Source organism: Leuresthes tenuis, unplaced genomic scaffold (genome assembly GCF_036924035.1).
Source record: "Leuresthes tenuis unplaced genomic scaffold, fLeuTen1.0.hap1 SCAF_2, whole genome shotgun sequence".
NCBI classification, from domain to species: Eukaryota; Metazoa; Chordata; class Actinopteri; order Atheriniformes; family Atherinopsidae; genus Leuresthes; species Leuresthes tenuis.
The window spans coordinates 16,924,692-16,951,834 of NW_027325356.1; the positions used below are offsets into that span (position 1 = coordinate 16,924,692).

General features: G+C 38.6%; 1 protein-coding gene across 1 annotated transcript in view; it reads left to right on the top strand.

The window, feature by feature from the left end:
• The window catches only part of LOC140302486 (CUB and sushi domain-containing protein 1-like), a 275,604-nt gene that overhangs the window by 68,365 nt on the left and 180,096 nt on the right, over positions 1-27,143 (top strand). The window contains exons 3-4 of the mRNA XM_072381305.1: positions 21,881-22,075; positions 22,983-23,190. Coding sequence (XP_072237406.1) covers positions 21,881-22,075; positions 22,983-23,190 — 403 coding nt within the window. The remainder of the gene's footprint in view (positions 1-21,880; positions 22,076-22,982; positions 23,191-27,143) is intronic.

A 27,143-nucleotide genomic window follows, 5' to 3' on the forward strand; every position in this document is an offset into this window, starting at 1 on the left:
AAATTAAGACAAAACTGAGATAATTCTGTTTGGTAGCAGAGAGAAGAGGGTCAGCATTTGGTAAATATCTTGAGACTCGGGCCCTTACAATCACTGACCAAGTTCGTGACCTTGGAGTGTTAATAGACTCAGATCTGACTTTCAGCAGCCACATCAAAGTTGTCACCAAGGCAACTTTTTACCAACTCAGAAACATTAACAGAATTAAAGGTTTTCTCTCCCAAAAAGACCAGGAGAAACTCATCCACACATTCATCTCCAGTAGACTTGATTATTGTAATGGTCTTTTAACTGGACTTCCGCAAAAAGAGCCTTAAACATCTGCAGCTCATCCAGAACACTGCCCCTAGAGTTTTAACCAGGACTAAGACATCTGAACACATCACACCAGTTTTAAAATCTTTACACTGGCTTCCAGTCAGTAACAGAATAGATTTTAAAAGCCTACTGATGGTTTACAAATCCCAGAACGGTTTAGGCCCAAAATACATCTGTGATATGTTCAGAGAATATAAACCCAGCAGAGCTCTTTGATCCAGGGACTGAGGTCAGCTGATCCAGTCCAGAGTCCAGACTAAACATGGAGAAGCAGGATTTAGCTGTTATGCTGCAAACAAGTGGAACAAACTGCTAGAGGAGATTAAACTGTCACCAAATGTAGACATTTTTAAATCCAGGTTAAAAACATTTCTTTTCTCATGTGTCTATGCATGAAATCTGCACGGTATCTTTTAACTTATCAAGACTGTTGCTTGTTTTTATTAATTTTACACGAAATGTGTACATGAAATGTGCTATACAAATTAATTTGACTTTGACTTTTTGACTTTTTTCATATATAGACTGGAAATAACACATGAAAACAGAAAAAAGAAATGAATCTACAATTACAAGTCAAAGTGTATGAAATGGTCCATCTAAATAGATAATGTAGTTAATTCAGTTTAAAAGATGCATTGTACCTGAAACCAGTACTGTAAACATGAATCGAGAAATAAAGTATGTTGTATCTAAGTCTAAGAAACTAACCTATTGTTCTCAGTTGTTACAATATGCAGCCAACTCCAATTGTTCTTAACAATACTTTATATCTGAACTGTAAACACTTAGTAGGATAAGAACTGAAATTTGTTATAAAGATGAGTGAAGTGCATCACCTCAGTGCTTTAGCTTAAACACATACACAAAATGAGAAATAAGTTTTGAAGAAAGAAAAATAACAAGTGCCTAATTATCTTGAGAAATAGTTTTGTTAATATGGAAAAGTAATGATAGTTAGCCATGTTTGGTGTGTTACTTATGGTAACAAACTGAACTGTAAATTTGGTGAGTTGGAGAGCGTAATATTTGGTACTCTCACTTGAAATGTTGTGTCGAAGTAGTATAGGATAACATAAAAAAGAAAGAAAGTGAAAGCTGCGCTTATAAAGAGAATCATTATGAAGGTTTTCAGAAAGAAAATGTAATGTAATAAACAAAATGTATTTTTTCAGTAAACGGTGAGTATTGCAGGCATGCTTTTAAGATCATTATGCTTGCAAGAGAGTGTTTACATTTCAAAAACAAAATAGACTCTCACTATTTTCATGTGATATAATGTGGTTCTAGCCATAACCATGGCCTTATTATCTTAGAGGTAACCTAAGGCGCACATATCTCTCAAAAATTGATTGATGATTGTTTTATGTCTTTAATCAATATATAACTTCGGGGTGGTCAGTGGCGTAATGGGTTGCACAGGCGCCCCATGGTCCGAGTCCCGCACCGGACGACCCCTTACTGCATGTCACTTCCCCTCCATCTGCCCCCTGCTTCCTGTCTCTCTTCAACTGTCCTGTCCATTAAAGGCATAAAAGCCCCCACCAAAAAATAATAATAAAAAAATGTATATAGCTTTCTGTGTTATATTACATTCAAACTTCTTAATCTAGAAAAACATCGTAAAATGTCCCATTTTCAAGACAGAGTATTGAATAAAAATGCATCCCTGCTGTTCCTATAGACCAAATTTACTTCTAAATCCAATTCATCTCCCTGGGTCAATGTTGAATATCTGCTGAGTCGAGTCGGGTATAGAAAACCAAAGGACTTGTGGTTGTCCATTGGACACGAACAAATTACTTTATTTTCTCTAAAATAAATATAAAGAAAATAATAATATGGTATGCATGAACTGCTTTTTCAAACAATCTAATAACCATTATTTTTTAATCTACTGCAGCGTGTCTTGATTTGGAAAATTATGTTTCCAAATATGTAAGAGCATTGGTCCCGCCCGCCTCCACAGCCCCAGGTCTAAATCATCCCAAATATACTATGTCTCCATTTGAAATTGAGCCTCCCAAATTACTCTAGGGAGCTGTGAGGATTTTTAAACCACCTTTACTTGCAATCATGAACACTTTTTACTAATCAGTGTTTCAGATTCCTTTCAAGTGGTGAAAGTTCAGCCTCTTCTTAGGAAATACTTAATTACTAAAACCTACAGACCTATTTTAAGTTACTTTTTACATCGAATGGTTAAAAAGAACACCTTTTGAACAGCTGAAGAAAATAACATTTTTACCTGTCATACTTTCATCAGAAACACAGAGAGTCATTCTAATGAAGTGACACCATGGAGAAAATGTTTTTTGTTATTTCAAATCAGTCTTGAATTGAATTGAATAACACTTTCTATACCTGCCTAATCCAATTCAGTCGCCAGTCCATCACAAGGCACTTTATTAATCCCCTGAGGAAAATTATATTGTTGCAGTAAGAACTGAAGAAAAATAAAATGAAATGAGGTGAACATGAATATAAATTAGATAATAAAGTGTAAAAAAATGTTGGAGCAAAGAGAGACATAGCTCAGATATCGTTAGATCACCATGAATGCACTGGAGTGTTGTGTTTGTACGTTTGCAACAACTGAGCTGATGACGTCACAGACTGCATCAGCAGGTCACACAGGTGAGCACTTACAATAATAACATGGACAGAAACCCATAACCAACAGTTCAACTTACTGAGTGCAGAGATGCTCCTTCTCAGTAATATATCCAGGACTGTACCATGTGTTTTTAACGAGCACTACAATCCCTCATTTTGCCTTGATGACTTGTCTGCAATCTCTATTTGCCCACAGAGTCTGACAGCAGGTAGAGGAGCTGCCATGTCCAGGAATACATCATCATGTTTATGTTTATGTTTATGCATTTGGAAGACAGTTTTATCCAAAGCTACTTAGAAATGAGGATATAACACTACAGCTAACATCAAAGCGAACAATAAGCTACATGGAAGGAAAACCACTTGTCAGGCTCTGTCAGTGGTGACAGGGGCGACAGTGTAGAAATAGAGTGTAGGCATAGAGGGAAGTACAGAAAGAGAAAGTGCAGTGGTGGTGGTGGTGGTGTGTGTGTGTGTGTGTGTGGGGGGGGGGGGGGGGGGCACAGCATAAGTGCTAGGGAAGGAGATGCTCTCTGAAGAGCTGGGTCTTCAAGAGTTTCTTGAAGATAGACAGGGACGTCCCTGTTTTTGTAGTGCTCCGTAGGTCATCCACCATCGTAGAACGACACAGGAAAAGAGTCTGGATTGTCTTAAGCGTGGTGTAGGTATTGCTAGACAACAATCCTTTGACGACCAGAGTGGTAACATAAGCATTTGCGAGAGCATTCAAGTAGATGGGAGCAGTTCCATTAAGCACTTTGTAGGCTATCATGAAACACACAATGTCGCATTATTGATATTCCTATGGTGTCCTTGTCAATGATTCATTCTCTTTCCTTTTTACTTGATAGTGACTTGGCTTTTATCAATGGTTTAAACTCCTTCCTACTTGCCCTCCATTTTGCTCCAGCCCTACATCCCAGACACGTCCTTCCCAACTTATTTAGGTTTGGGTTCTTATTCCTGGCATTTTTGAGCTTTTAAAAGCTTAATAAACTGCTGCAGTATATAAACAACTCTCACACGATTGGTCATCATGAAATGATGTCAAATAAGGACAGACTACTAGCAGAAATCTTTTTAGCAGCACAGACCAAACCAAAAACCAGTGTAGAAAATGTGTGAAAATGTTATTTTTCTGTTTATCAATTGATCTCACAAAGATATAACTAAAGACACAATATTACCTGAGCTACTATAACAGGCTGATATTAGCATCTACATAAGCATAATTCTAAAACTCAACAAAAGTCAGCTGTCTTTCACATGTTCAACCTCACTAGTGTAATTAAAAGCCCAAACACTAGGTTAGGATATCTGTTGTACTTCCCTTAATAGTTGTTCCTGTGACTTCCAAGAGTGCCTCAGGGGTTAGTCCATGGGTTCATTTTGGTTTCATTGTAAACACTTTCTTAGAGAACTTAATCTGATCATTTGGATATTGTAACATGATTTAAGGATATGCAGACGATACCCAGCTCTACTCATTAGCAAAGCCTAAGTGTGAATGAGCCCTAAACTAAGCGTGAATGTGTGACTGAGATTGGTAACTGGATATCTGAAAAGTTTCTTCTTTGTAATTCACAGTAAAACTGAAGTTCAGCTTTTTAATTGAAAAATAGTTCAAACATTTCTTCAATTTGAGTCACAGTAAAACCAAAGTTCAGCTCATTAATAGAAAATAGTTTCTGAAATCAAAAGCATTGGTTTTGTCTGTCATGTTTTAACTAGGCACTCAGTCAGTCCTAATACTTCTATCTCAGAAATATTGCAAAAAATGTATCTTTCTGTTATCTTTCTACTTGTACCTCTGTTTAAATTACTGCATCATACGATATTCCTGCATAAACCTGGACTGTATTACTGTATTTATTACTTACAAAAAGTCCGAAACTGTGACGTCATATTACTCTTATATGATCCTGAATCTGATGTAACCACATAGGCCAATTCCAATCAAATTGAGGATCAATCTTAAGATCCTAGTAGATCCTGGTGCCTAAACTGAGACCAAAACTTGCAGAAATAGAACAAAACTTAGGGGAAAATGGTAAGCTGTGTTGTCAAGATTTGCAATGGACACAAAAGAAATATAAATAAATGACTACATAAATAAATGAGTGATACTCAAACCACACCTGTCCAGGGTGCACCCTGCCGCTTGCTCAATGACAGGGGGTTCTCAGCATCTAATATTGTCAAATCCAGTCCAGTGTGTGTTGAACGTATATGAGTTTTGACACTTGTTAGTATACATTTAGTAAGGATGGTACTTTTCTCATCAGCATCTTTTCTCTTCTTATTTTCTGTCTCTGTCTTGAAGTTGTCAGAAATATAATCTTCAGCAGTAGATCGAAACAGACTGCTCTTGTATGTTATTGGTACTGTTGATTTTAATGTATAACTTAGTCACACGAGGATGCGTACAATATGCATTGTTTGGAAGATCGTGAAACCTGGTTGTTTTCTGAGATGCTTGCAAATATTATTTTCTTGATGGTTTTCACTTTCATGGCATTTTTCACATGAGAGCTTCAAAAGTCGCTCTCGATCTCACTTCCCTCTTACACTCCTTCATTGATGCCGCTCCCTGGGCCCCCTCTTTTCTTCCTCAAAGGTTTCTCAGAATTCTACATAATTTACTCTGCTAAATTCTCCTCCTCTTATTCTCACTTTCAGCTTTTAGTTTTTCACTTTAAAAGTGTACTTCTACTCACTGTGTTCTTGGTGTGTATTACAAAATCACTCCCCACTGTCATTGTATTTTCATGCTCCTCCAGTTCTTCAGTTTGTCCTTTGCTTTCTTTTTCCTGTTCTATCCTTCCCTTCCTCCCGCTGTCCTTCACTCTCTGGTGGATGAATGGATAAAAAATTGTGGTTAATGAATCAATGAAGGCTTGTGTGGGAGAGAGGGAGACAGATTAAAAGAAAGACTGTGTGTGTTGGTACTCTGTGTGTCTGTCACTTAATGTATGTGTCAAAGTGTCGTGAGCTTATGTTATGTATTACTGAACGGTTGTGTCTCTCATTTAGCCCACTATGGCTTGTCACATTGCCAAGCTTTTTTTTCCCTAACTACTACGATTATGTGTGTGTGTGTGTGTGTGCACGTGCATGTGTGCCTGCTCGCACAAATATGCATGTGCGAAAAATAATATGAGTTTGTCCAAGCGTAGAAATGGTTTTCTCTGGACTGAGCACTATTTAAATGGAAACACTGTAAAATATTATAAAAAGCTGCAAAGTACCGTAAAACCACGGTGCAGTCAATGTTGCATAGTTGCACGGTTCAGGCTCTCACCATCAATCATCTGAGATGATCTTGGCTGCTGCAGTATATACATATCCAAGAGCCCACGCACATATTCAGAGGTATTTTCATGAACATGCAGGAACAAACATATACCAATATGCAGACTCCTATGTGGTTACAGACACATGCACACACATTGACCTTTAATTTCACATTGTTAGCATACGTGCTAGTACCGATACATTGAAACGCATTTGTGTGTGTTTTTCCTTTGTTACATGTGAAATGTGCACACACTCCTGTGCAGGGATGATTAATGGTCACTGCCCCATTGGATAATGAACGATAATATATATATAATGATGCAAGTATGATTCATATATTCATGTGTTTGTGCAGGTTTGTTTCTGCGAGTGTGTCTGTGTTCCATAGGTACTTTAGATATTTAGTCTACCGAATGTGAGTCAGTTAAATATGTAGTAAAGTAATTTTTCTGTTTTTCTGGGTATGTATTGCCTGTGAACTTGTAATTGTTGATATTGCATGCTTTTTGCTGTGACGGATGGTGCAAAATCCTGCTGTTGAAAGTTTCTAACTTTAGGAAATACCTTTGCCACAAAGAGGTGTGGGCGATCTGCAACAATATATTTGTAGGTGGCAGATGTCAACAGTTACATCTGAGTGCTGTAAGTGCACAAGTATGCCTGTTTGGGAATGTGTTGTGTTCAGCTAAAGAAGAGAAACAGGTTCTTTATTTCCCAAAACCCAACATGTATCCATCTGGTATACAAGAAACGCCCACTGGCCCTTGATAATTCAAATACACAAACAGACACACTTTCCCACTCACAAAGACGAATGGAAGTCCACACTGGTCCTAATACAATTGCAATCACTTACTCTTGCTATGTCTTTCCCACAGACTACAATTCAAGCACAACATTTAGCTGAAATAGAGATAAAGAGTGTTAGAGTTGAAATATGGGGAGGTTTAACAGGGCTTACATTATTTTTGTGGTTAACACCCACAGCGGAGCATGCATCCACACACAGACAGGTGGGCAGACAGGACAGGAAAGCCGAGGATAAGCTGGGAGATCACTCTCACACACACATGCACACACACTAACGCACACACAGAGAAACAAGCAAGTAACTTATCAGCGAGCAACATCGAAGTTATATTTTGAGAACAGAACAGGACCAAATACAAATCGTCTCTGTCACAAAAGCACTGCGTTACCTGCATTAAGTGTTAAAATTAAGCTATGGCTGGTTTCTGTTTCGCTGAATTATGTGAGACAAAAATGCGAGTCTTTGTTTTCTTTCCGAGTCATTTGGTTTGGAAATATTATGTTCCTTTCTGGAGTCATTTGCAGAAACTCTGAATAGCAAGTCCTCATGGGAGCTCCAAAAGCTCTTTAGCAGTATTGACAATAGTTTAATTTCAATCTCATTCAATAGGAAACTCAATAGATTCTCATTGCTGGTCCTTCAAATTGGAACTTTGATTTCTTTTGAAGCTGTAAATGCTGCACAGTCTCATCTTCTGATAGGATAGATATTGAGGATGTGAAGAGGTACATTTTCAGTGTAGGTAGATTTCTCAGTGCTTTTCCCACCATGGTCTACTGTATTAAAGATGAACTTGTTACACGGCCAAGATATTGATGTGTTCTGCTTTGGTTAGTTATGACCTTAGATTAGCTGTTCAATCCCTCTCTCCGACACAAATTGAAGTGTTTGTTTGTTTGTCTGAATGCTTATTTCTGTTAGCATGTTAGCACTGTGCAGGGCATTTCCCCCCTGCTGATGTGTTATTATGTGTATGCAAATGGTGGTGTGTGAACACTATAAGTGCCTCTACAGTACAAAGTTGTGTCTGTTAGCAAATTATTGAAAGTATCTTTAATAGTTAGGACAGGCCCACAACTAAATTTGCGTGGGGTATTAAAGCCTTTAAGCTTCTGTCTGTAATTCAAATGAATTCTGTCTGTAATTCAAATGAATAATTGAATCAGATTCATTCTGTTTAATCTGATCTTCCTGAGGTCCACAAAGAAAAAAAAATGTTTGACTGACTTATATTACAACTGTGAAGAACCTACATGACAAATTATGTGTAAGTTTGTTTTCATTTAACTGCTGTCTCAGGTTTTGCCTACTAAAAGAGACAAACTGCTGTCCTCCATGTGTTTGTTCCTTCCAGGCAGTTAATGAGCCACATTTAGCTTCAGATACAAAATGTGCCTCATTAACTTTCAGAGAACAAAATCCTGTGAGAAACTTGCCCTTGACAAGCAAGAGTTGACACCTCTTAGCACATAACTGGGCTATACTGAGTATTTACATCATATTTTCTTAACTAAGCAGAAATTTAAATAAGTGGCTCGGCCATGAGTCAAGATTATCTGCTTGTATGGGTTTACAGATTTTGTTCCTTTCACATTAATCCAGCGTGTCTCAGATATACTTTAACATTTGTCATCTAACATCTGCATGCTTTGTATGCTACACGACAGGTTTTATTGTTACCAGCTGCGGTGGTATTGGTACTGTGGATTTCACCTCGTGAGTTTCTTTTTTTTTTGCCCACTCACGTGGTTCCTACCATTGCAATAAGTCCAGCAAAAGTGTTTTCAAATATTTAAGCAGGTGCTTATATGTCTGTCAACAGCTCTGTGGGCAGATTTTGCCAGCACAGTGGTGTCAGACCTGTGCTCGAGGGGCCGGGTTCTAAGGTTTGTACTCACTGATGCGATAGCTGGTGTGATCCCACTGCAAGATAGTCTCAGATTCCTATTGTTAACATTAGGGTGTGTTTACTGGCTTTGTGGGGATATAAGCATTGCAAACAGAGCTGTCCTGCTATGAGCCGCAGTTGTTTATGTTCATGCTGTTTATGCTGATGAAGATCATCCGAAGCGTGCAAGTCTTCTGCACCTCTTCATCTCACTGCTTCAGCTGTGTCAGACGCCATAGTTTGTTCATTTTGTCGACAATCACAAACCGGTCTGAGTTGCTTCAGAGCTCTTGGAGAAAGCTGTGGTTTCTTGCGGTATTAGAGGTGTAATAAAATCTGCTCTGTCTTTGCAGGGTTTCTGTCTGCCTTCTCAATGACTGCTAACCTTGATGGCATTGTCAACACTTTTCAAAGAGGCTCATAAGGCCTACTGCTGATTTCATATTTACTATATTGTGAAACACTCACGAAAAGTGTTGAGTTAGTGTCAGCAGTAGCTTTCACCCAAGCAGAACAGAAGACAATGCGGCTCCCGCTGTGACGGTCCTGCTTGAGTGACAGAATGGCTGCTGGATGATAGTGATAAATAAAGAAGTATTAATCAACATGGGGCTGTGGTGGAGCTAAAAGCTCAAGGACAGTATGTGAATAAAGGAGGCAGAGACACTGATTTTGTTCTCAATAAGTTCTTTGGCATGGTGCTCACAGGGGACGAGATCAGCAACAGATTTGACTGCCTTGGCAGAGTCAGCAAATTCTGACTGTCCGCATCCATTGTCGGCTTGATTGATGTCACACTATATCATAGGAGTAGGAGTTTTTGGGTGTGTGGACATCAGTGATTTATTGGCTTTCATGTCATCTCAATTATGTCTCTCAGTTCATCCTTTACAGACTTGTGTAAGCATATTTACAGCCAACAGACTCAAAGTCTGTGATGTGCCTCATTTATAGATCTTAGAGTGGCACAATTAGGAATAAATACAAGCGCTTGCTGTGAGACTGGGAGATAAGCTTGGTATTTTTTTAGCTCAATCAACATGTCTTGTATGAAATTCCCTTTTTATTTGATCTTTGGTGAGACAGATTTGTCATTTTGTGGTGTGCTGGGCAAACTTTTTAATGACAGCCGTCACTGTGATGAACAGCCACTGCTGTCTGTGAAAGGTCATTTAACACGTTTTAACTATGTAACTATGTCACTCAGACAAGGGGGAACAAGGGTCATTTCATTCAACTGTAGGCAAGCAACTGTAGAATTAGGCACGTCGCATATTTTCTTTGCTCTCATACGCTGGAAATGAATGGCAACTGGCCACTTCTGTCGCTCGCTTTGTGTTCGGTGAATCCAGGGTTAGGGGGATCCCAGCCATTCACTCTGAATGGGGTGAAGATTGTATCGAGCTCGTACTTAGCGATTGAATCGTGTCATCATTAATGCTTTTGCCCATGTTCCAGTGAGTGCCTGTTCTTCAGTCTGAGATGGGTGATGCAGACCAGTGTGCAGTTTATAAGTTTATAAGTGTAAAAATGACCGACAATGTGTGCTGTCAGCGATAAACCAATCAGAGAACATTACGTAATACGTACACCTTATAATCAGATGCGCCTTATGTATGGGATAAGTACAGAAATTAACCTCATAATTGAGGGTGCGCTTTATAATCAGGTGAGCCTTATAGTGTGGAAAATACGGTACCTTTTTACCCCTTTTTTTTTCAAAACTCTACAATGAATAAATGGTGCCAGCAGTACACCCTTGTACAACCAAATTTACTCAATAAAGTCTCAACTTTTACTTCAGATTTTGCTGGGGAAATTGACACAATGATGCAAAAAGTACACCAAATAACGACATGGTATTGTTAACCATTATTCCAATTCAACAGCAGTTTACTTCTGCGTACTGGAGAAAAGCTTTAGTCATTTTCCCCAAACTGTCTGCTATATAATGTTAAATCACAAGAGCCAGCTGTCATTGAAATGAAACTTCTTCTTTGGTTTTGAAACGTCTCTTGCATCAAGCTGTCCCTTTTCATCATATTTTTCTGTAGATCTCTGCCACATTGTCACTTTTTTGTATCTTTTCGTCAGCGACAATAACAAAGAAATTGTAGAAGAAGATTTTCCCAATTCACTGTCGTGATTTATACTGCATATTTAGGTATGACAAAATGTCACGCTTTTGAGTGTAGGTGTTGCATGTTGTGTTGGTGTTCGTGTGAGTCTTCGCCTCCATCACTCTGATGATGTATGGGAATAGTTTTGACATTGAGTTTACCCACAATTTAGTTCTGCCCAGGGAACCATGAACTGTCACCCACCAAGGAAATTGAGTCTTTTTTTGCACACATACACAAACAAACACCGATGCACATACCTGCATTATTGTGTGTATAAAAAGGCAGAGAAAGAGGAAAGATTATTGTAAGAAGATACATGTTCACAGGAAGACCCAGCGACAGACGTGTCCTTAAGGATAATCAAAGATAGATATACAACCCGTACACTCAGAACCATGCAGGGAGACTGATGGAGGTTACGCATACATGCAGCATGAAGAAAGACACACGAACAAGCCCATCCATCCATTTTGTATGGTGAGTTGACAAATGTAAATGTGCCCAGAGGACAGCAAGGCTAAATGAAGATGCATTAGACCTTGGTGTGTGTCTGCTAAACAGAGTTGCAACAACCAACAGGGACAGCCATGATTAATGTTCATTTAAACATCCGAGCAATAAACACTAATCCTCTATTCAAGTGTATTGTGCATCATGCTATTAAGATATTAATGTTTGCAACATCTTGGATATTAGTTTTACAGTTTCTTTCTTAGTTCTATAATCCACTGTTTTAAGGCTTTGTTTTAGAAGTTTCCGTCGTGCGTAAGTCTGACTATTTATTTATTTAAATGCTGCTGTGCTGTCTGGTGGGCTAAGGTAACCGCGGTTTATCTGTTCCACATGTGTTCCACAAATGAAACGAAAACACTCACGCTGGCAGAATTAGCCACATAGTCATATGTGTCACACTTGTGATATGCAGCACAAATATAAAACATCATACTGGGCCCTCTCCTGCTATTTTTGTAAAATGATAATTAGAATAACTGTAAGACGATAATAGATTTTCTGCTTCTGTTCTCTGCTCACAAGTACTTGAACACAAATGTTTATGTACTCGTGTATGCGAGTATTGATGAGGCAAGTGATGTTGATTCTTGTTGTTTTTTCCCCTCTGGCACATTTCAGCCTCAGGGCAGGCCAGTCTTAATAGGAGAACTCTAGTCAGGTCAGGGTTGTCATAGCAATGATGACAGGAAGGAAAACGAACAGGATGTGTTGGCAGTGCTCTTTGGAAACCAGGGGATAGAGGGGGAGTGAGAGGGATTGATGAGACCGGGAATGGATGTGGGTTTTAGATATTTTGAGCTTTTGTGGATGAATTAGATGGCATTGCATGTGCAACCCCTGTTCTACTATAGACTGTCTGTCATGTTGAGGTGTGCAAACCTCCGACGATCATTCTGAAGTGTTCAGGGATCTCTAAGCAAAGTTTATTACATAGAAAAATAAATGAAGTTTCAGAGAAGAAGACAGACTAATATTTGTTTCCTTTTGGTAATTTTTGTGATGCACCTGATACCATTTCATTGCTATAATGCACCTCTCAAAGAGGAGAGCTACTTTGCTGTTTGCTTTCATATCAACCAAGTGGTTTGGGTTTCACGAACAAACTTCGTCAGGTGTTCAAGCAAACAGAACACTGGTATTAAATAAAGTGAAATATAAAAGCAATATATGTTAAAAGTCCTAAAGTCATTTAAAAACAAATTATTCTACGAAAAATTTGCTTTCAAGCTACAGATTGCAGACTGTCAGTCACACATAAAAGAGCTGGAGCTGAAAATTTGCATTTTGGGCTCTGGTGGCACTTATTTCTAAATCAAATATGAGCTGTCCAAGATAGAAAGAGAAAAAAAATCTAAATTGAAAATTACAAATATGAATATAACCCTTATTCCCTCTTATGAGCACATAATGCGAAAGTGTTCTGTTGTACTGAGACTGATTGATGCTCTCTTTTTGTCCCCCGCAGCACTTTCTAGCCGCGGGCTAGGTCATTGTTTCCATAGCAACTGTTTTACTGGCCAATAGAGTAGTTTGCCAAAGTGTCATAGTGCTGTTGTTGCTGTATATGACTTCAAGTGCTAACAAAACTATCGAGTTTGTCAAAACTTTTAGGAGGAAACACATGTCGCTGTTCTCACAAAGTTTGTTACCTTTACAATCTGCTCTGAGGATTTAATAAGAAACATGCAGAAGTTCCTGAGTAGCTGTTGATTTAGAGTGGCCCTTGAATTTACAAAAGTAAGGAATTATCAAAAAGTAAAGATAACGTTAGAACAAATTATTATTATTATTATCACACTGATTGTGTAGTCTTTATCATAGGTTTAGTTTTTGTATATCTTGTTTAATTACTTTTTTTTACATTTTCATTATATTTTGTTCATTCTCTGGGAACAATGTCCAAAAATAGTTAATCTAATATAATGTACACACATTGTGATGATACTTTCATTTCATTTTGTAGAAAAATAGTAGTATGACAATAAAAGGGGGTCAACCCTCATTCCTCTTTCATCAAGGAAAGAGGTGATAACCAGAGGCCATAACAATCCAACTGGAGCCTGCATTTTGCTCACTTACTCCAAGTGAAAAAGTCTTGCAATGGAGTAAGTGAAAAAAGAAATGAAAAGAAATCCTTCAGTGCGCACAAAGTCAGGGCCAGGGAAAAAGTCAGGACCAAAAGAGAAAAGCACTGAGGTGGCAGAGCCTTTTTCAACGGTGCAAAGGAGGTCTGAAGTGTGAAAGCAAAAAAGGCCTCAAGCATGAATCCCCCAAGCTGCAATTTAGCAAGTTCTGTCTCGAAGTAATGGTTCTCTTTGCTCTATGCTGCTTCAGGTCTGAGAGGGTTGAGAATCGTTATTTGATAACTAAGAGCTTCTACTATCCTCACTGAATGGCACAAGTATGGGTTGATGCACAGTTTGTGTTTTGTAAGAAAATAACACGATATCGCAATGGCTTGATTTGTATTTCTGTGCCAGCTTGCATCACTTTGCTGACGAGTCTGTGTTTATTTTACATGAAAAAACAACAAACATTCTCAAAAGTAAATGAAATGTGTTTTTCCCCAAAAATTTGTAAAATAGGGCGGTTTATCTTAAAGGCACGCATCCCCTCTGTGTCTGTTGGTGATTCTGTAGCTGCTGGTGGTCCTGTTGTGGCACTGGCCATCACAGGATGGGGACATTGTACATAAGGATCCAACATTTCTTGTTTCTATAGTCCAGCTAGAAAGGCTGTGGAGAGCTAGTGTTTAACAGAGTGTAGCTGCAACAGTGATTACTCTGTTTAGCAGATGATTGATGAGAAGCACTGCTGGAAATGTCACTTGCCTCGCTAATATATTTCACTGAAGGAACATAGGAAAGAGTGTGTTAATACATTCTAATACATTTACTCCAAGGAAGCGGAGCAGAAATTTAACTTTTAGCTACTCACAATGCAGTCTCAGCTCATGGCAGCAGACCACAATTTTTAATAATATTCTGACACCCAAACTCTAATCCGCCAGTGTTGTTTTGTACCTATTCATTAGACCAAGATTCAGTCTGTGATGTTCTCTGTGTTGTTAATCAAAGCGAGGTCTGTCCTCCAATTGCCCTCCTTCACTGGTGATCTTTGGCAGTAACAGCTGAAAACATCGCCGTCTGGCTGGAATCAGTCAAAATCCAACGTTCAGAAGTGAAAAGTGGAATCCAAAAATGTTGTCCTCATTATCTTGGAAAGTGCATTCAGTATGTGGGATAATAAACAGCGAGCTGTATTTCCCAAAGCAATAAATAGTGAAATGAAAGCTCTGATCTGTAATATCATTGAGATGTACGGTGCAGCACATTGCTTTGAATAAGAACTTATTGCAGCAAACACTTATTGAGTGCTCACTTCAATAGGTGGTACTTGGTTTTAAGTGCGGCCATGAATCTCAGAAAGTTTCATCGTCACAAGAAGAATTCCAATACCAAGTGTGTGCACGTCTGTACTTTGAAACATCAATTCATATACCGCTTCTATTGTTGCATGGAGTATCTTGTTATAACAGTTATCTTTACAGTACCGATTGCTTCCTTGATCATCTGAAATATTGTCAAGACTGTTCGTGTCACAAAACGTGAGTTTGTACTGTGAGTTGGTGGTTTTTGTGTTCTAATACATCTCCGTACAAGACTATGTTGTTGATCATCAATGCTTTTTACAGTTATATAGATCTGACAAGTATAATATGGAAAATACACTTTTAGGTATAACTGGCTGCAGCAAAGGTGTGCTCAAACGGTGAAATAGCCCTTTAATGTCATTCCCAAAAAAGTCCCGTGCTTTAATGTCACATTAGCTGTTAACATATTAAAACTAGGGGCACTCAGCAGGTAATAAGAGGGGCTCTGATCAGCTATGGCCCTTGGCCACAATTGACCTGAACTCCCTTCCCAATTTCTTCAGTAGAGTCATTAAGTTCTATTTCTCACAAACGGCGTTAATACATTCACACTATTGGAGCGCGGACAGTGCTGGGGAGTCCGTTTAGCTCAGGGGCATTGGCATGTTTCCAGCAGCAACAGCTTCACATGAAGAACTATATATTACAGCGGTAGTGTGATTACGATTTATTAAAACATGAACACTGTGGGATCTGAGGAGATGTGTTCATGGATTATGGAGCGAACCCACTGAGAGATGTTTTCTTTGTTAGCTCAGAGTCCATGCAGAGATGTGGATAGGAAGATATTTGTGAAGTTTTACGGTTCTGGAGATAGTGGCTCATGGTTGGCAGGTAAACCAAAAGCAAACATTTGGGCAGGTAAAATAGTGTTGCCTTCATCTCCTCCTAACGGTGGCACCAGAGATGTGTGATGTGAAGACACTAAATATGAGCGAATCGGCAACACACACGGAAAATAAACAGATGAAATGAAAATACAAGAACTTTGCTGAATTTTATGCAAAGCTTAAATAGATTCCAAAAATCATTTGATTTTCTGTTTTAACTTGTCTGGCAAAGTTTTAGTCTCTTTCAAAGTTGAATTTTCCCATATGGATTTAAAATGTTAGCATCTGTCCAAATCCCTGTTTGGCAGAACACAGTCTGGCATTTGCTCTGGTTCCGCTTGATTTTAACTTTAAAGCCCTCTGGAAACCAAATAAGAAATTAGTGACTTTTGCCAAATACATCAGACAATACATCTGTTCTAACTGTTGCTTGTGGCAACTTTCATGCTAGAGTTACAGACACTGTACAATTCCCTAAAAGGATTGTGCTCCTGTCGGGGAAGATTGTTTCCCATGTTCATATCTCACATTTTTAGACATCAGCAGCCCTCAAACATTATCAAACATGACGTGCTAATTAGTAGGCATACATTGATTTACTTAGCTTTTTATTATTATTTCTATTTCAGTTTTAATGATGGTCTTTTGAATGTCAGACACCTCGTCCATCACTGTTATCGTTGAGCATGTCATATTTACTATTTACAATTTTGGTTCATCATTTTATGTAAGATATGAATATTAGTTTAACTATAAAAATGATGGAATATTACTAATTTATTCTTCTGCTGCAGAGTTAACTTGCGGTGGTGGAGAGGTGATGATAAAGGAATGGAAAATGTTGAGAACTCTGGAAATATATTCATTTATTTCGAAGGGAAAGAAGAAAAGTAAGAATCCTGCAAGACACTGATAATCATCCATTAATGATTTAACAAAAGCCTTTATCAACACATCTCTCATCCACCCTTTCCTTCCACCGCTTCGTCAATCCCTCTGGCTCCAATCGCTTACTTCCGTCTACCTCCATGTATTCTTTCTCTTACAACACAACTTGTCCTTCCCATCGTAACTTTGTCTCATTCTAAATCTATTCATTCCTCCCTTCACCCTCTTTGCGTGTTACTGTCATCTCCTAACCTTGCTCCTGTCACCTGTCTCTCAACACCTCGACATCCTTTCTAAAATATTGCCCTAGCCTGGAGTTGCTATAGCAACACACAGACCTGCCCTAAGGCTCTGAAGGGCAAGAAGGGACAACACAATAGAGGAGCATCATCAGTCACTTTCAGTAGACACACACATTGTGTATCTGTCTCAGTAGACATGTGCTCAAACCCTCATTCCCTCTCTAAACTTAACCTAACCTTAATCCAATCATAAAGGAACCCCTCACCCTTACATTTAATTTACATTATGGTACTTGCGACTCTGACTGCGTGAAGTCATCTAACACAAGTAAAACAAGTGCACATGTCCATATGCTGGAATGCCCTCAAAAACACTGGCAAATACACACTATGATGTAAGCAGTACATTTCTCTATTAAGGATGGCTGGTACAAATGGTTACAATTCCTTTCTCACTACCATAGAGACCACACAGATGTGGATACAATTCCCCAATCATTCCTTGGCCAGGATGTTCTTGTGGCTGCCACAGCACGATGGGCAGTTAAGCTTTTTTTGCCATAGTACATGAATCAAAGGAAGCACATGGCTGTCTAACAGCAAGGGTTTAGTGATTCACAGATTAGCCTATGAGTATGGCATCAATGTATTTCATTAATTTGGATACACAATCGGCAAAATTGACTTTCAAGACAAGCAGTGCTGTGGTGCACTTTCTTAAGAGCTTGGAGTTGTAAAAAGTACGGCTGTATATCTAAAAGATTGCACATTTTAACTACTATGACCATTTTTATTTGGTGTGTTTCTCTGTTTAGACATTTTATTCCCACACAATCTTCCTTAATGAGATAATGAAAGGCCCTGTATTGTCCTTTGGGCTCTTCATGGGGCCCAACACACAATGGCTCCTTTTAATGCAGCTGATCACTTTTTCTGTTTTTATTGGTTCAGAATTGTAATTCCCTCTTTTCTTTATAAAATAACCCTAAATGACCTCAACTTGGAGATAATTAGAATAATTAAAATTCTGAACAAAGGAGTCATCCGATATGAAGTGATCAGTGCAATTATAATACTGAATACACGAGTGTACATTTGAGTGTGCTAAACAAGGTTTTACACGACTGATTAAAAACAAAGCAAATAAATCAAAGCATTGTGCACAAAGCTCTTATGTTATATTGAATATTTGGCTGTAACAGCCTTAAAAACTATAATGCAACATTAAACAAGTTCTCATTTATAATCTCAAATTGTAGATAGAATTAAACTCTTAGTACCTTGTGAATTACACATTGTTGACGAGTGCTCAGCGGAGAGTTTTTAAAGCACCATTCTTTGAAAGCCAGTGCAGGTTTGGAGGAGGAAACGGCTTCTACAACCCACGGCACCAAGTGTGTGTGGAAGTGTGGAATCACCACACTTGGAGAATGTTTAAATGGTTCAATGTTGATCATGGATAAAAATCCCCATGCAGGTTTCACTTTATTGTATGGTCTTGGAGAAGGTACACAGACCTTACTTTTTTTTTCTTTAATCTATCCATTATGTCCGAAAAAGCCTCAGGATTCAGTTGTTGAAGAAAAAACGCCATTTGTGGCATCTTTGTTTGGTTCACTAATGTTTTTACAAAATAAAAAAGCTGTATGAACATCCTACAAGTGTGGTGATTCTATTACTGTTGGATTTTTTTTTTATCTCCAGGGATTGTATATTCTGTATTTGCTTAGTAAACTGCAACATTTACAAAAGGTTTTGTTTGAAATATGTTTTATGTATATCGCTTGGGATAATGGTCTAGCCGGTGCAATGACCCGGCTTGGAGCTTTGGCCTCTGTTATGGAGCTTTACAACATGAAGTCAACTCTGGTCACAGGCCTCCATCAAACCATTTGTCTGCCCCTCAGAGTAGCCACGCTCTATAAGGAAGAAAGACGAAATCCCATTTCATACGTATGAAGAGACTCTGCACCCTCATACATTAGCTGAATTATTTTCAGGTTGATGCTGATTTTGGTGTTGATTTTATTCATTCATGTGCTGTGAGTCCCACACTTTGTTAGAGGGTGTGTGACCCCAGGAAATTTCTTGGTCACGCTTTCTGAGATTGTTCCAGAGCATCACTTGAAATACAAACACATGTATTCGTAAATATGACTATACTGTCATCACTAAACCATGGGGACACAATGTAATCTAATGTAAAACAAAAACACTTAAAGACCCTCTATCTTGATTTCCCAGAGTCATTCAGTATGGTACTTGTACGGTTCCTTGTTTACGGCTCACAGTTCATGTGAAAGAATGAATTTGATTATTTCATTTTGGGGAGAATACAAATGCATGCATGAATCCAAAAGACACTGTTAGTATATTAAAGTGAAACACCTTAATATTCCATCAGCAATTGGCCGATTGGATGGACCTTGTTTCAGCACTGGGATCTCAAAATGATATTTATGAGTTGATACATTTTGATAATTTTTAGCAAAATCATGGCCCTATTAAACAATTGTGAATTCCCCAAAATATTTCTCAAACCGTTAGATTGGGGGCAGCAAGCTAACCCTACTTTGTGTAATGGGCAGTTTGACATTTGGAGAAATATCCTCATCTGCTTTTCTGTTGAGTTAAATGTAAAAATCAACATTCTAAGAGTAGAATATTTAATAGAGATAATCGCAGTAACAGGCTGTACAGTTTGTAAAGACCCAACAATGTTAATGTTTGTGGTACTTGCTCAGATTTGAAAAATAGAAAAAATTATATGTATTTCTTTAATATTAACATGCAATAAATTGTATAGTTAAATAACCATTTAGAAAGAAGACCAAAAACAAAATAATAAATAACCCAAAACAAACACACTGTGTCTGTAGAGCAGTAATTGTAACTATGTCAGAGTGGAATAAACTCCACAAAGGATACCATTTTTAAGCAAAATAGATCTTCCTAATCATCAGACACTATTCCAGTAAAGTATCGCCTGCAGTGTGATTACACAGTGTGTTAATAGAAAATCCTCTGTCAGATGTTTTCAGGATAAACTCGAGTCTGCTCACCACTTCACAGCCCGTTTATGTACCTCAGATGTTTGCAGTAGTGCTGCAGGTAATCCACTGGAGACGAATTGGCCTTTTTCTATAGGAGCTGAAAACCCCTTAACCATCCCACACATGTAACCCAAATCATGGTGATGCACAAAGTAAGATTGGAACAACATTGATTGTAGCACAGGACCTTTGTAATTTAGGCAATTAAAAGGTTGAATCCAAGTTTAATGAGAAGAGAATTAGAATAAAAGCAAAATATGAGTAAGAAAATCATTTTGTAACAATTATTCTGGGATAAAGCCCTTTGACAAAAAATGCATCAGTAGTTAGGTTAGCTGGATAGTTGCTAGATAGATTTATTTAGGTACCAGATTAGCTGGATAGTAACAATTCTTGTGAGCACTTTGTCTCATTTAAACACCCCACTGATTCTTTTAGATGTCCTCTTCAGACATCTGTCCAAATGAGGGAAACCCTTAGTGCAAGAGACAGGTATTTTCTTTTTACCATGCCAAGTTGGCAGAAACAGGTCTCTGAACTCATGTACGTGTGACTAACAACTTGGCTTAGATGCACAATTCCTTTCATCCGCTCATTTTCATTGCTTCTTTCCATCCCTCCGCCTATCCTTGAGTGCTTTAGTTCAGGCTCTTGGTCGTGTGCCTCACCTTATTAAAACAAAGCAAGCAGCATGTTTGCACAGAGGACAGCACGGTCAGCTGAGTGTGAGTAGCTTGCCTCTGATGCATGACTCCATACAATCCAAATAATGAGTCAATTAGAGTAAATTATACATGTTTAGGACCCTTTGCAATTAGTTCACCCCTATTTTCCTGTCTGACAGGAATCTCTGTCTCTCCTCTTTCCTGTCTCCTCCTCCCCTCCCTTTTCCCACTCCTCCATCATTTTGTCTCTTGTTTTTCACTACTTCTTCTTCTCCCTCTCTCCTGCCTGTCACTTCATTCTCTGTTCTTAGTATTCCCCTTCCCCTCTTCTTTATCTGTTCCTTTCACCACCTCCCTCACGCTCTCTCTCTCTCTGTCCTAGTTCTCAGGGTCTCATGATGAAGCTTTGTCTAATTACCATGCTAGCGTTTAATTGGAACAGCATACACAAACACACAGATTCACTCACTGAATACCCCTTACATGTAGACACACTGTGCTGTGCATGCCCATAGATAGACACACACATAAAAACCATTGCATACACACATTACACATCCAGCAAGTTATGCTCCAGTTATACAAATACGCATAACACAGTGTACACCAGGGTTTGAGCCTATGGAGTTCGTCCAGGTTGTAGGACAGCCACTGTGTAGCTGCCCCTTCTGTGGTGCTAAGGCGTGTTGGCTACAGTCACAGCTGATTTTGGCCTAGTTATACCATGAGCTGCCTGTAGCTGCTCCCACTGTAGAGCTGTGTCATCTAAGAATGGGCAACAACAGATGCACATTGGAGGCAAAATGCCAGGCAAACATGTAAATACCACACAGTCAATTTGATATATTTTTAGCTTCCTGAAAAACAAAACTTTCCTTGCTTTGGCATTTTGTGTTGCTGACACTTACATTTGGTACTTGTCTGGTTGATTTTTCAAATGTATTTTTATCCCTAGCATTCCAGGTTTTTGTTGAGGAACAATGATGTACAGTTTTATCGGGCACGCAAGAACTACATACTTACTTAAAGGCATATTGGGCTGTGGACTATTTTCTACGTTTGTCAGCTCATTCTTAGTTTGATTGATTGTTTAACTTGACTGTTTTTTTGTCTTTCTGTTTATAGGAGCAAGTAAATCTATCTTCACTGCGATTTGAAATATGATGTTAAAAAAAAAATCTGTTTTCTTCCTCTGCCTTTCAGTCCTGCCCAGCCACACATGTGGCACCCCGGGCCTCATTCCAAATGGAGTCATTCATGGCTCGCGGTACAACATGGGGGACAAGATCCGTTACAGCTGTGAGTCAGGTTTTGTGCTGGAAGGACACAGTATCCTCACATGCATTGTATCACCTGGTAGTGGAGCACAGTGGGACTTCCCATCACCATTTTGTCGAGGTGAGATTATCTATCTATCTATCTATGAATCAATCTATCGATTGAGTTATCTATCTAGCTATCTATCTGTTTTGATAAACACTGTGGTACTAACTTACAGTTAATAGGTTTAAAACCCTTATTCTGAGTAAGACAGGAATATATTTAACTTTGAACTGACCCATGACACAAAGGTAATCTTGAGAATAACATGTGTGCACAATCTTTCATAGTGAGGAATGAATTTCTTTCCAATACACTGAATGGTGAAAGATGATCCGCAGCACCTCCTTTTTATACTTAGATATAAAGGGAAAATGAAAAGATATACAATTAGGGTCATGAGAATCGAAGGAAATTAACATGCGGGCGTTAGCTGGAAAATGAGAAGCTCTAGTGTATTGATTTCTCTAAAAGGAAAATGACTCCATACTACTGTACGAGCTAAAACCTTCAATCAAAGCTTTTCTAGTGAATTATTAGTCATTTGTGGGACTACTATCATAGGAAGTAGATGGTTGAAAAGCTCCGATCAGGGATGGTAAGCTGTGTAGTTTGTCATTATCGTTAATTATCTTAGAAAGTCATTTTTGATGGCAACTGTGGCTGAAAATGACATTACTGTTATAATAGTTATAACCGTGTTTTATTGTCTTTGCTGTTATTTATCTATGGATAATTACAGAGTTATGCATTCATTCTAAAGTAGAAATAATAAATAAAAAAGCATATATAACATATCTCTGCTTGTATTAATGTTGCTTTAATATTCAATCTTAACTTATCAATGGATCCCTTTTCATACAGCAGTGCTGTTTATATTATTTCTCATACAAAAAAGAAATAACAGAAAGTCTTGTATGTATGTTGCAGGATTCCTGTTGTATTTCTTCTCATTTTCTATTCCTGTTTCTCCATTTCTAACCAGCGGAGGGAGCATGTGGGGGTACGTTACGAGGCACCGCGGGTTCAATAACCAGCCCTGGGTACCCTGCGGAGTATGACAATAACCTGGATTGCACATGGTCAATACTTGCTGAACCTGGGGACACAATAGCTCTTGTTTTCAATGACTTCTTATTAGAGGACAAATACGACTTCCTGGAAATCAGCGGGACAGAGGCACCAAGCATCTGGTAAGACACATCTCATACTCAGATCGCAACGCCACAGGTAAAAAAGCAGAACAATTATGATTATCTTATTGAGGACATGATAGTTGGTGTGTGCAAATCAACACGAATAGAATGAAAATAGATACAAATAAGCACCATTGGCACTTAGGAGAGTGATGATATGTTCATGTCTTTGTTTTAAATGTAAAATAAAAGAGAAGATGCAAGTCACATCCAAGATATGAAAATTAAGAAGGGCAAAGGTTTGCTATCATCCTTCGTCTGCGACAGAGTCTCTATGTAACTTCTTCACAGTAAAGAAAGCAGTTATCATTTCAAATGATGTTGTTGGTGTGGACAACTACAACTGCTGATTGATTAGCTACACCGGAGTCCTGTTGATTTTCCTGATTTATTCAAATCTCATAGGGCAGGTGATAAATTGCTGTGTTTTTCACAGCCATTTTGTGTGGTTGTGTCTGAAAATTGGCACTCTGTTGTTCCGGCACACACTCTGCTTTTTAAATTTCGAGCGCCGCTGAAATTCACATTGGCTTTCTCAGAGTATCAAACACAAATCCACTGAAGACTTGGATGTATTTTTGCAAGGGAGGAGGCATCCTGATGGTTAGGCATGCAGGGCATTGCCACTATTTCAAGTTGCTGAGAAAATCTAGAGAGCAGAAAGCGATGAAAGTCATTTGGCCTCCCTCAGTAATACCAGAGATGCCTGTGAGCAAAGTCTGCCCGGAAATCGACAGTAGTCGACTGTGAATCTCTGGGCGGCTTCGGGGTATGACTGTCTGTCATAAATTTGTGAAGCAGCACGTGACTAAAGTAGGCCATATGTCATGCCTGATTTTTTTTTTTTTTTTTGCAAAAGCAATTATTTTACCTTGGAGAGACATAATTCATCTTGATTTCAGAAGAGTAATCGCTGTATCACTTTCTAAACATCTGTGGTAGTTTCTGTAATTGTCTGTGTGGAATAGATCTTATTACGTGCAGTTTTCCCCAGCCTGTTATATCGTGTCATTGTGACACATCCCATTGGGATCCTAAATTTGACAAATATCACGCAACCATGTGTTTGTGTGTCCGGAAGATAAGATAATATGTTGAGCGAATGTCTGCAGCAGCACCATTTTTGAATATTTACATTCACCAGAAGGGATAAACAGAATATCAAAACTTGATTCGTTGATCGATTCTCTTTTTTTGTTTTTGTGACTGCAAAGGATGTCGTCCATGTGTAGAAATGCTTAATGATTGTGGTGCAACCCTTAAGTAAACAGAACGAGTTGGTCGACAGACAAATAGGTTGAGTGTAGGAGGCAAAGAGAGTCGTAGTAGATGGAAACAAAAGAAATGGAGAATAATTGCACGTTAAGTGCTGTCACTAGCAGAGCAGAACACAGCAACCGTGGCACTCTCATGATACCATTTGTGTGTGTGTGTGCGCGTGTGTGTTTCTGCGTGTCTGTGTCACGCCTTAAGTGGCCCTCTGACAGGAGCTGTTGATCATTTCTCTGGGCTATGACAGATTACACACACTCAACTACTCACACACAAAGCTCGGCTCTGACAGTAACGTCCAAGGACCATTGTCAACCCACCCTCTGCAATGCAGGGGGAAGATACCAAGAGAAGCAGAGAAAGTACATCCTTCGGTCACGAGGAAAACGGTGCCTGAAGCAATGAGATTGCAGATTCTGACTTGACAAACAGTATTCCAGGTTATTTGGTCTTATCGTCTTTAAGCATTTATATTGTTCAGCCAAATAGATTGACCTGTAATTTGCTTCTGTGAATTATGTAGCACAGCTAAAAATTGTGAAACACATACATATATATGTATATATATGTATATATATATATATAGATCCCAACTAGGACTAAAATTGGAGAAATTGTGAGATTGATGTGAATTTTATTCGAGTACTTCAAGTATTAAATAGATCAGGTAGTGAGTAATGATTGACATTTTCACTGAGGCACCTGGACAGGTCATTGTGAAAATGAGTGACATCTGACAGGGCAACTGTCACGGGTCCTTCCTGTTTACGGAGAGATTTTTCTTATTGGCTGTCCCAAAAGCAATTTCCTGTTTAATGTTTCTGTCTCATGTTCCTGTCTACTAGCTGGCAGGTTGAATGTCATGTTGACTAGCTGTCACGTATACACACATACCCACAAACAGTCCTGCAGAAATAGGGGGGGGCGGATTGTAAAAGAAAAACAAATAAAACATTTATTTATTTTTATTGAATATATGAGTGCGTGTGAAGGAGAAATTATTTATTGAATATGTTACAGTAGTTTACATTGACACATTATGTCCTGGATAATCAGACTGATGTATCCTATTTTCATGCAGCTAACCAGCTCCTGCTTGTAATGTGTTTAAAAATGCCGACTGAGTGAGGTCATCCTGCCCAAGGCTTTTCTGAGAATAGCAGAGGGAGAAAAGGCTCTCCTCTAAGAGGCAATATTAATGACAGCAACAGGGTCAGAAAAGAGGGTCAGAGAAATTTCATAAGGCCTCTCGTTATTTGCATTGCGAGGCTTTGTCGTGCTGCATGGCCTATGGTATGTGCCTCTTTATATTTGTTCATTTAACAAGTGAAATATCAACAGGTCACACAGCTTTTTGCGTGCGGAGTTGACATGCGTTTGCGTATTTTTTGGATGACGTGGATATGAAGTCTTTAATTTACCAAGAGGGAAATGGTTGTATAGATACTAGATCTGATAAGGCTATCTCGAAGCACAAAGCATTTCAAAACCATAAAAAAAACGTATAAGTGGTGACATTCGGTTTGCCCAACACACGAAAAGTTCAAACTCAGGAATCAATTTTTTAAAAGTATAGTAATTTTGAATTGTTGCCGGCAAGTCGTTTAAAAAAGGTTTGGAGGTGTGTTTACCACTGTGTATCATCGACTCTTCTTTTAAGAACAGTCCGTCAGTTAGACTACAGACTATTTCTCTGTTTCAACATTCAGCTGTTCTACTATTTACAGATAAATGTCAGATTTGAATGATTTTCAAATCATTTCTTTGGAAGGCGGTTCCATTCTTGTTGAAACACAATTCGGACATTTCTTTTCATGTTCACTGTATGATGCAGTGATTTTCTGTCAGAAAAGCACTTATCTTAGGATCAAGCCTAACGTCTGAATGTTCCATTGTCAAACATCAGTGAAGGACAAGTCACTGAGAATGAAGCGTAATCGTTTTTTCCTGCTTTTTGTGGAATATAGATGGTCACATGTAATATTGTTGCTGCTGTTATCTTCAGAAATGAACACTATTTGTCTGTGATTACTTAAAATGAGTCCTGTTTATCGGTTTCATGAATCTTTAGAGGAGCTAAAATCTCTCCCCTGATTTGTTACCCTGACTTCTGCCCTTTAACTCGATCTCCTTTCTTTCTTTCTTTGTTTCTTTCTCTTTAACTCTTCCTACGTTTTATTCTATTCTCTGCACTCTCAACTCTCCCTCAGGCCAGATCCCCTCTTTACTCCCTTTCCCTGCTCCCATTCCTCCTCCTCTCCTCAGCCTTTCAAAGGAGAGATAAATAGTGGAACTGTTGCGTTATTTTTCTTCAACAGAAAGAATCATTTCTTCATGAGAGACCCTCACTGAATGTTCAACTTGCATAGCCTTCAACAGTTAACCACATTGTGTTCCTTAATAACCATTATATTATTCACATTCATTTCAACTAATTTATCAGTTTTTGAAACTTATGAATTTACTACAGCGTATCATCACTATGATTTCCATGGATTTTTACAAAGCAAGGATTTGCTATGTTCCTTTAACCAGGCTGAGGCTATCTTTGAGTTTTACCTTTCTATTCTACCCTTTTCAGACTTGTATTACGCTATGTAATGTGATGACGCTAATACGCCTGAAGCAGGTCTGTTTTTTTAACCCAGACACCTGCAAAAGGTCATATGTCTGCTTCA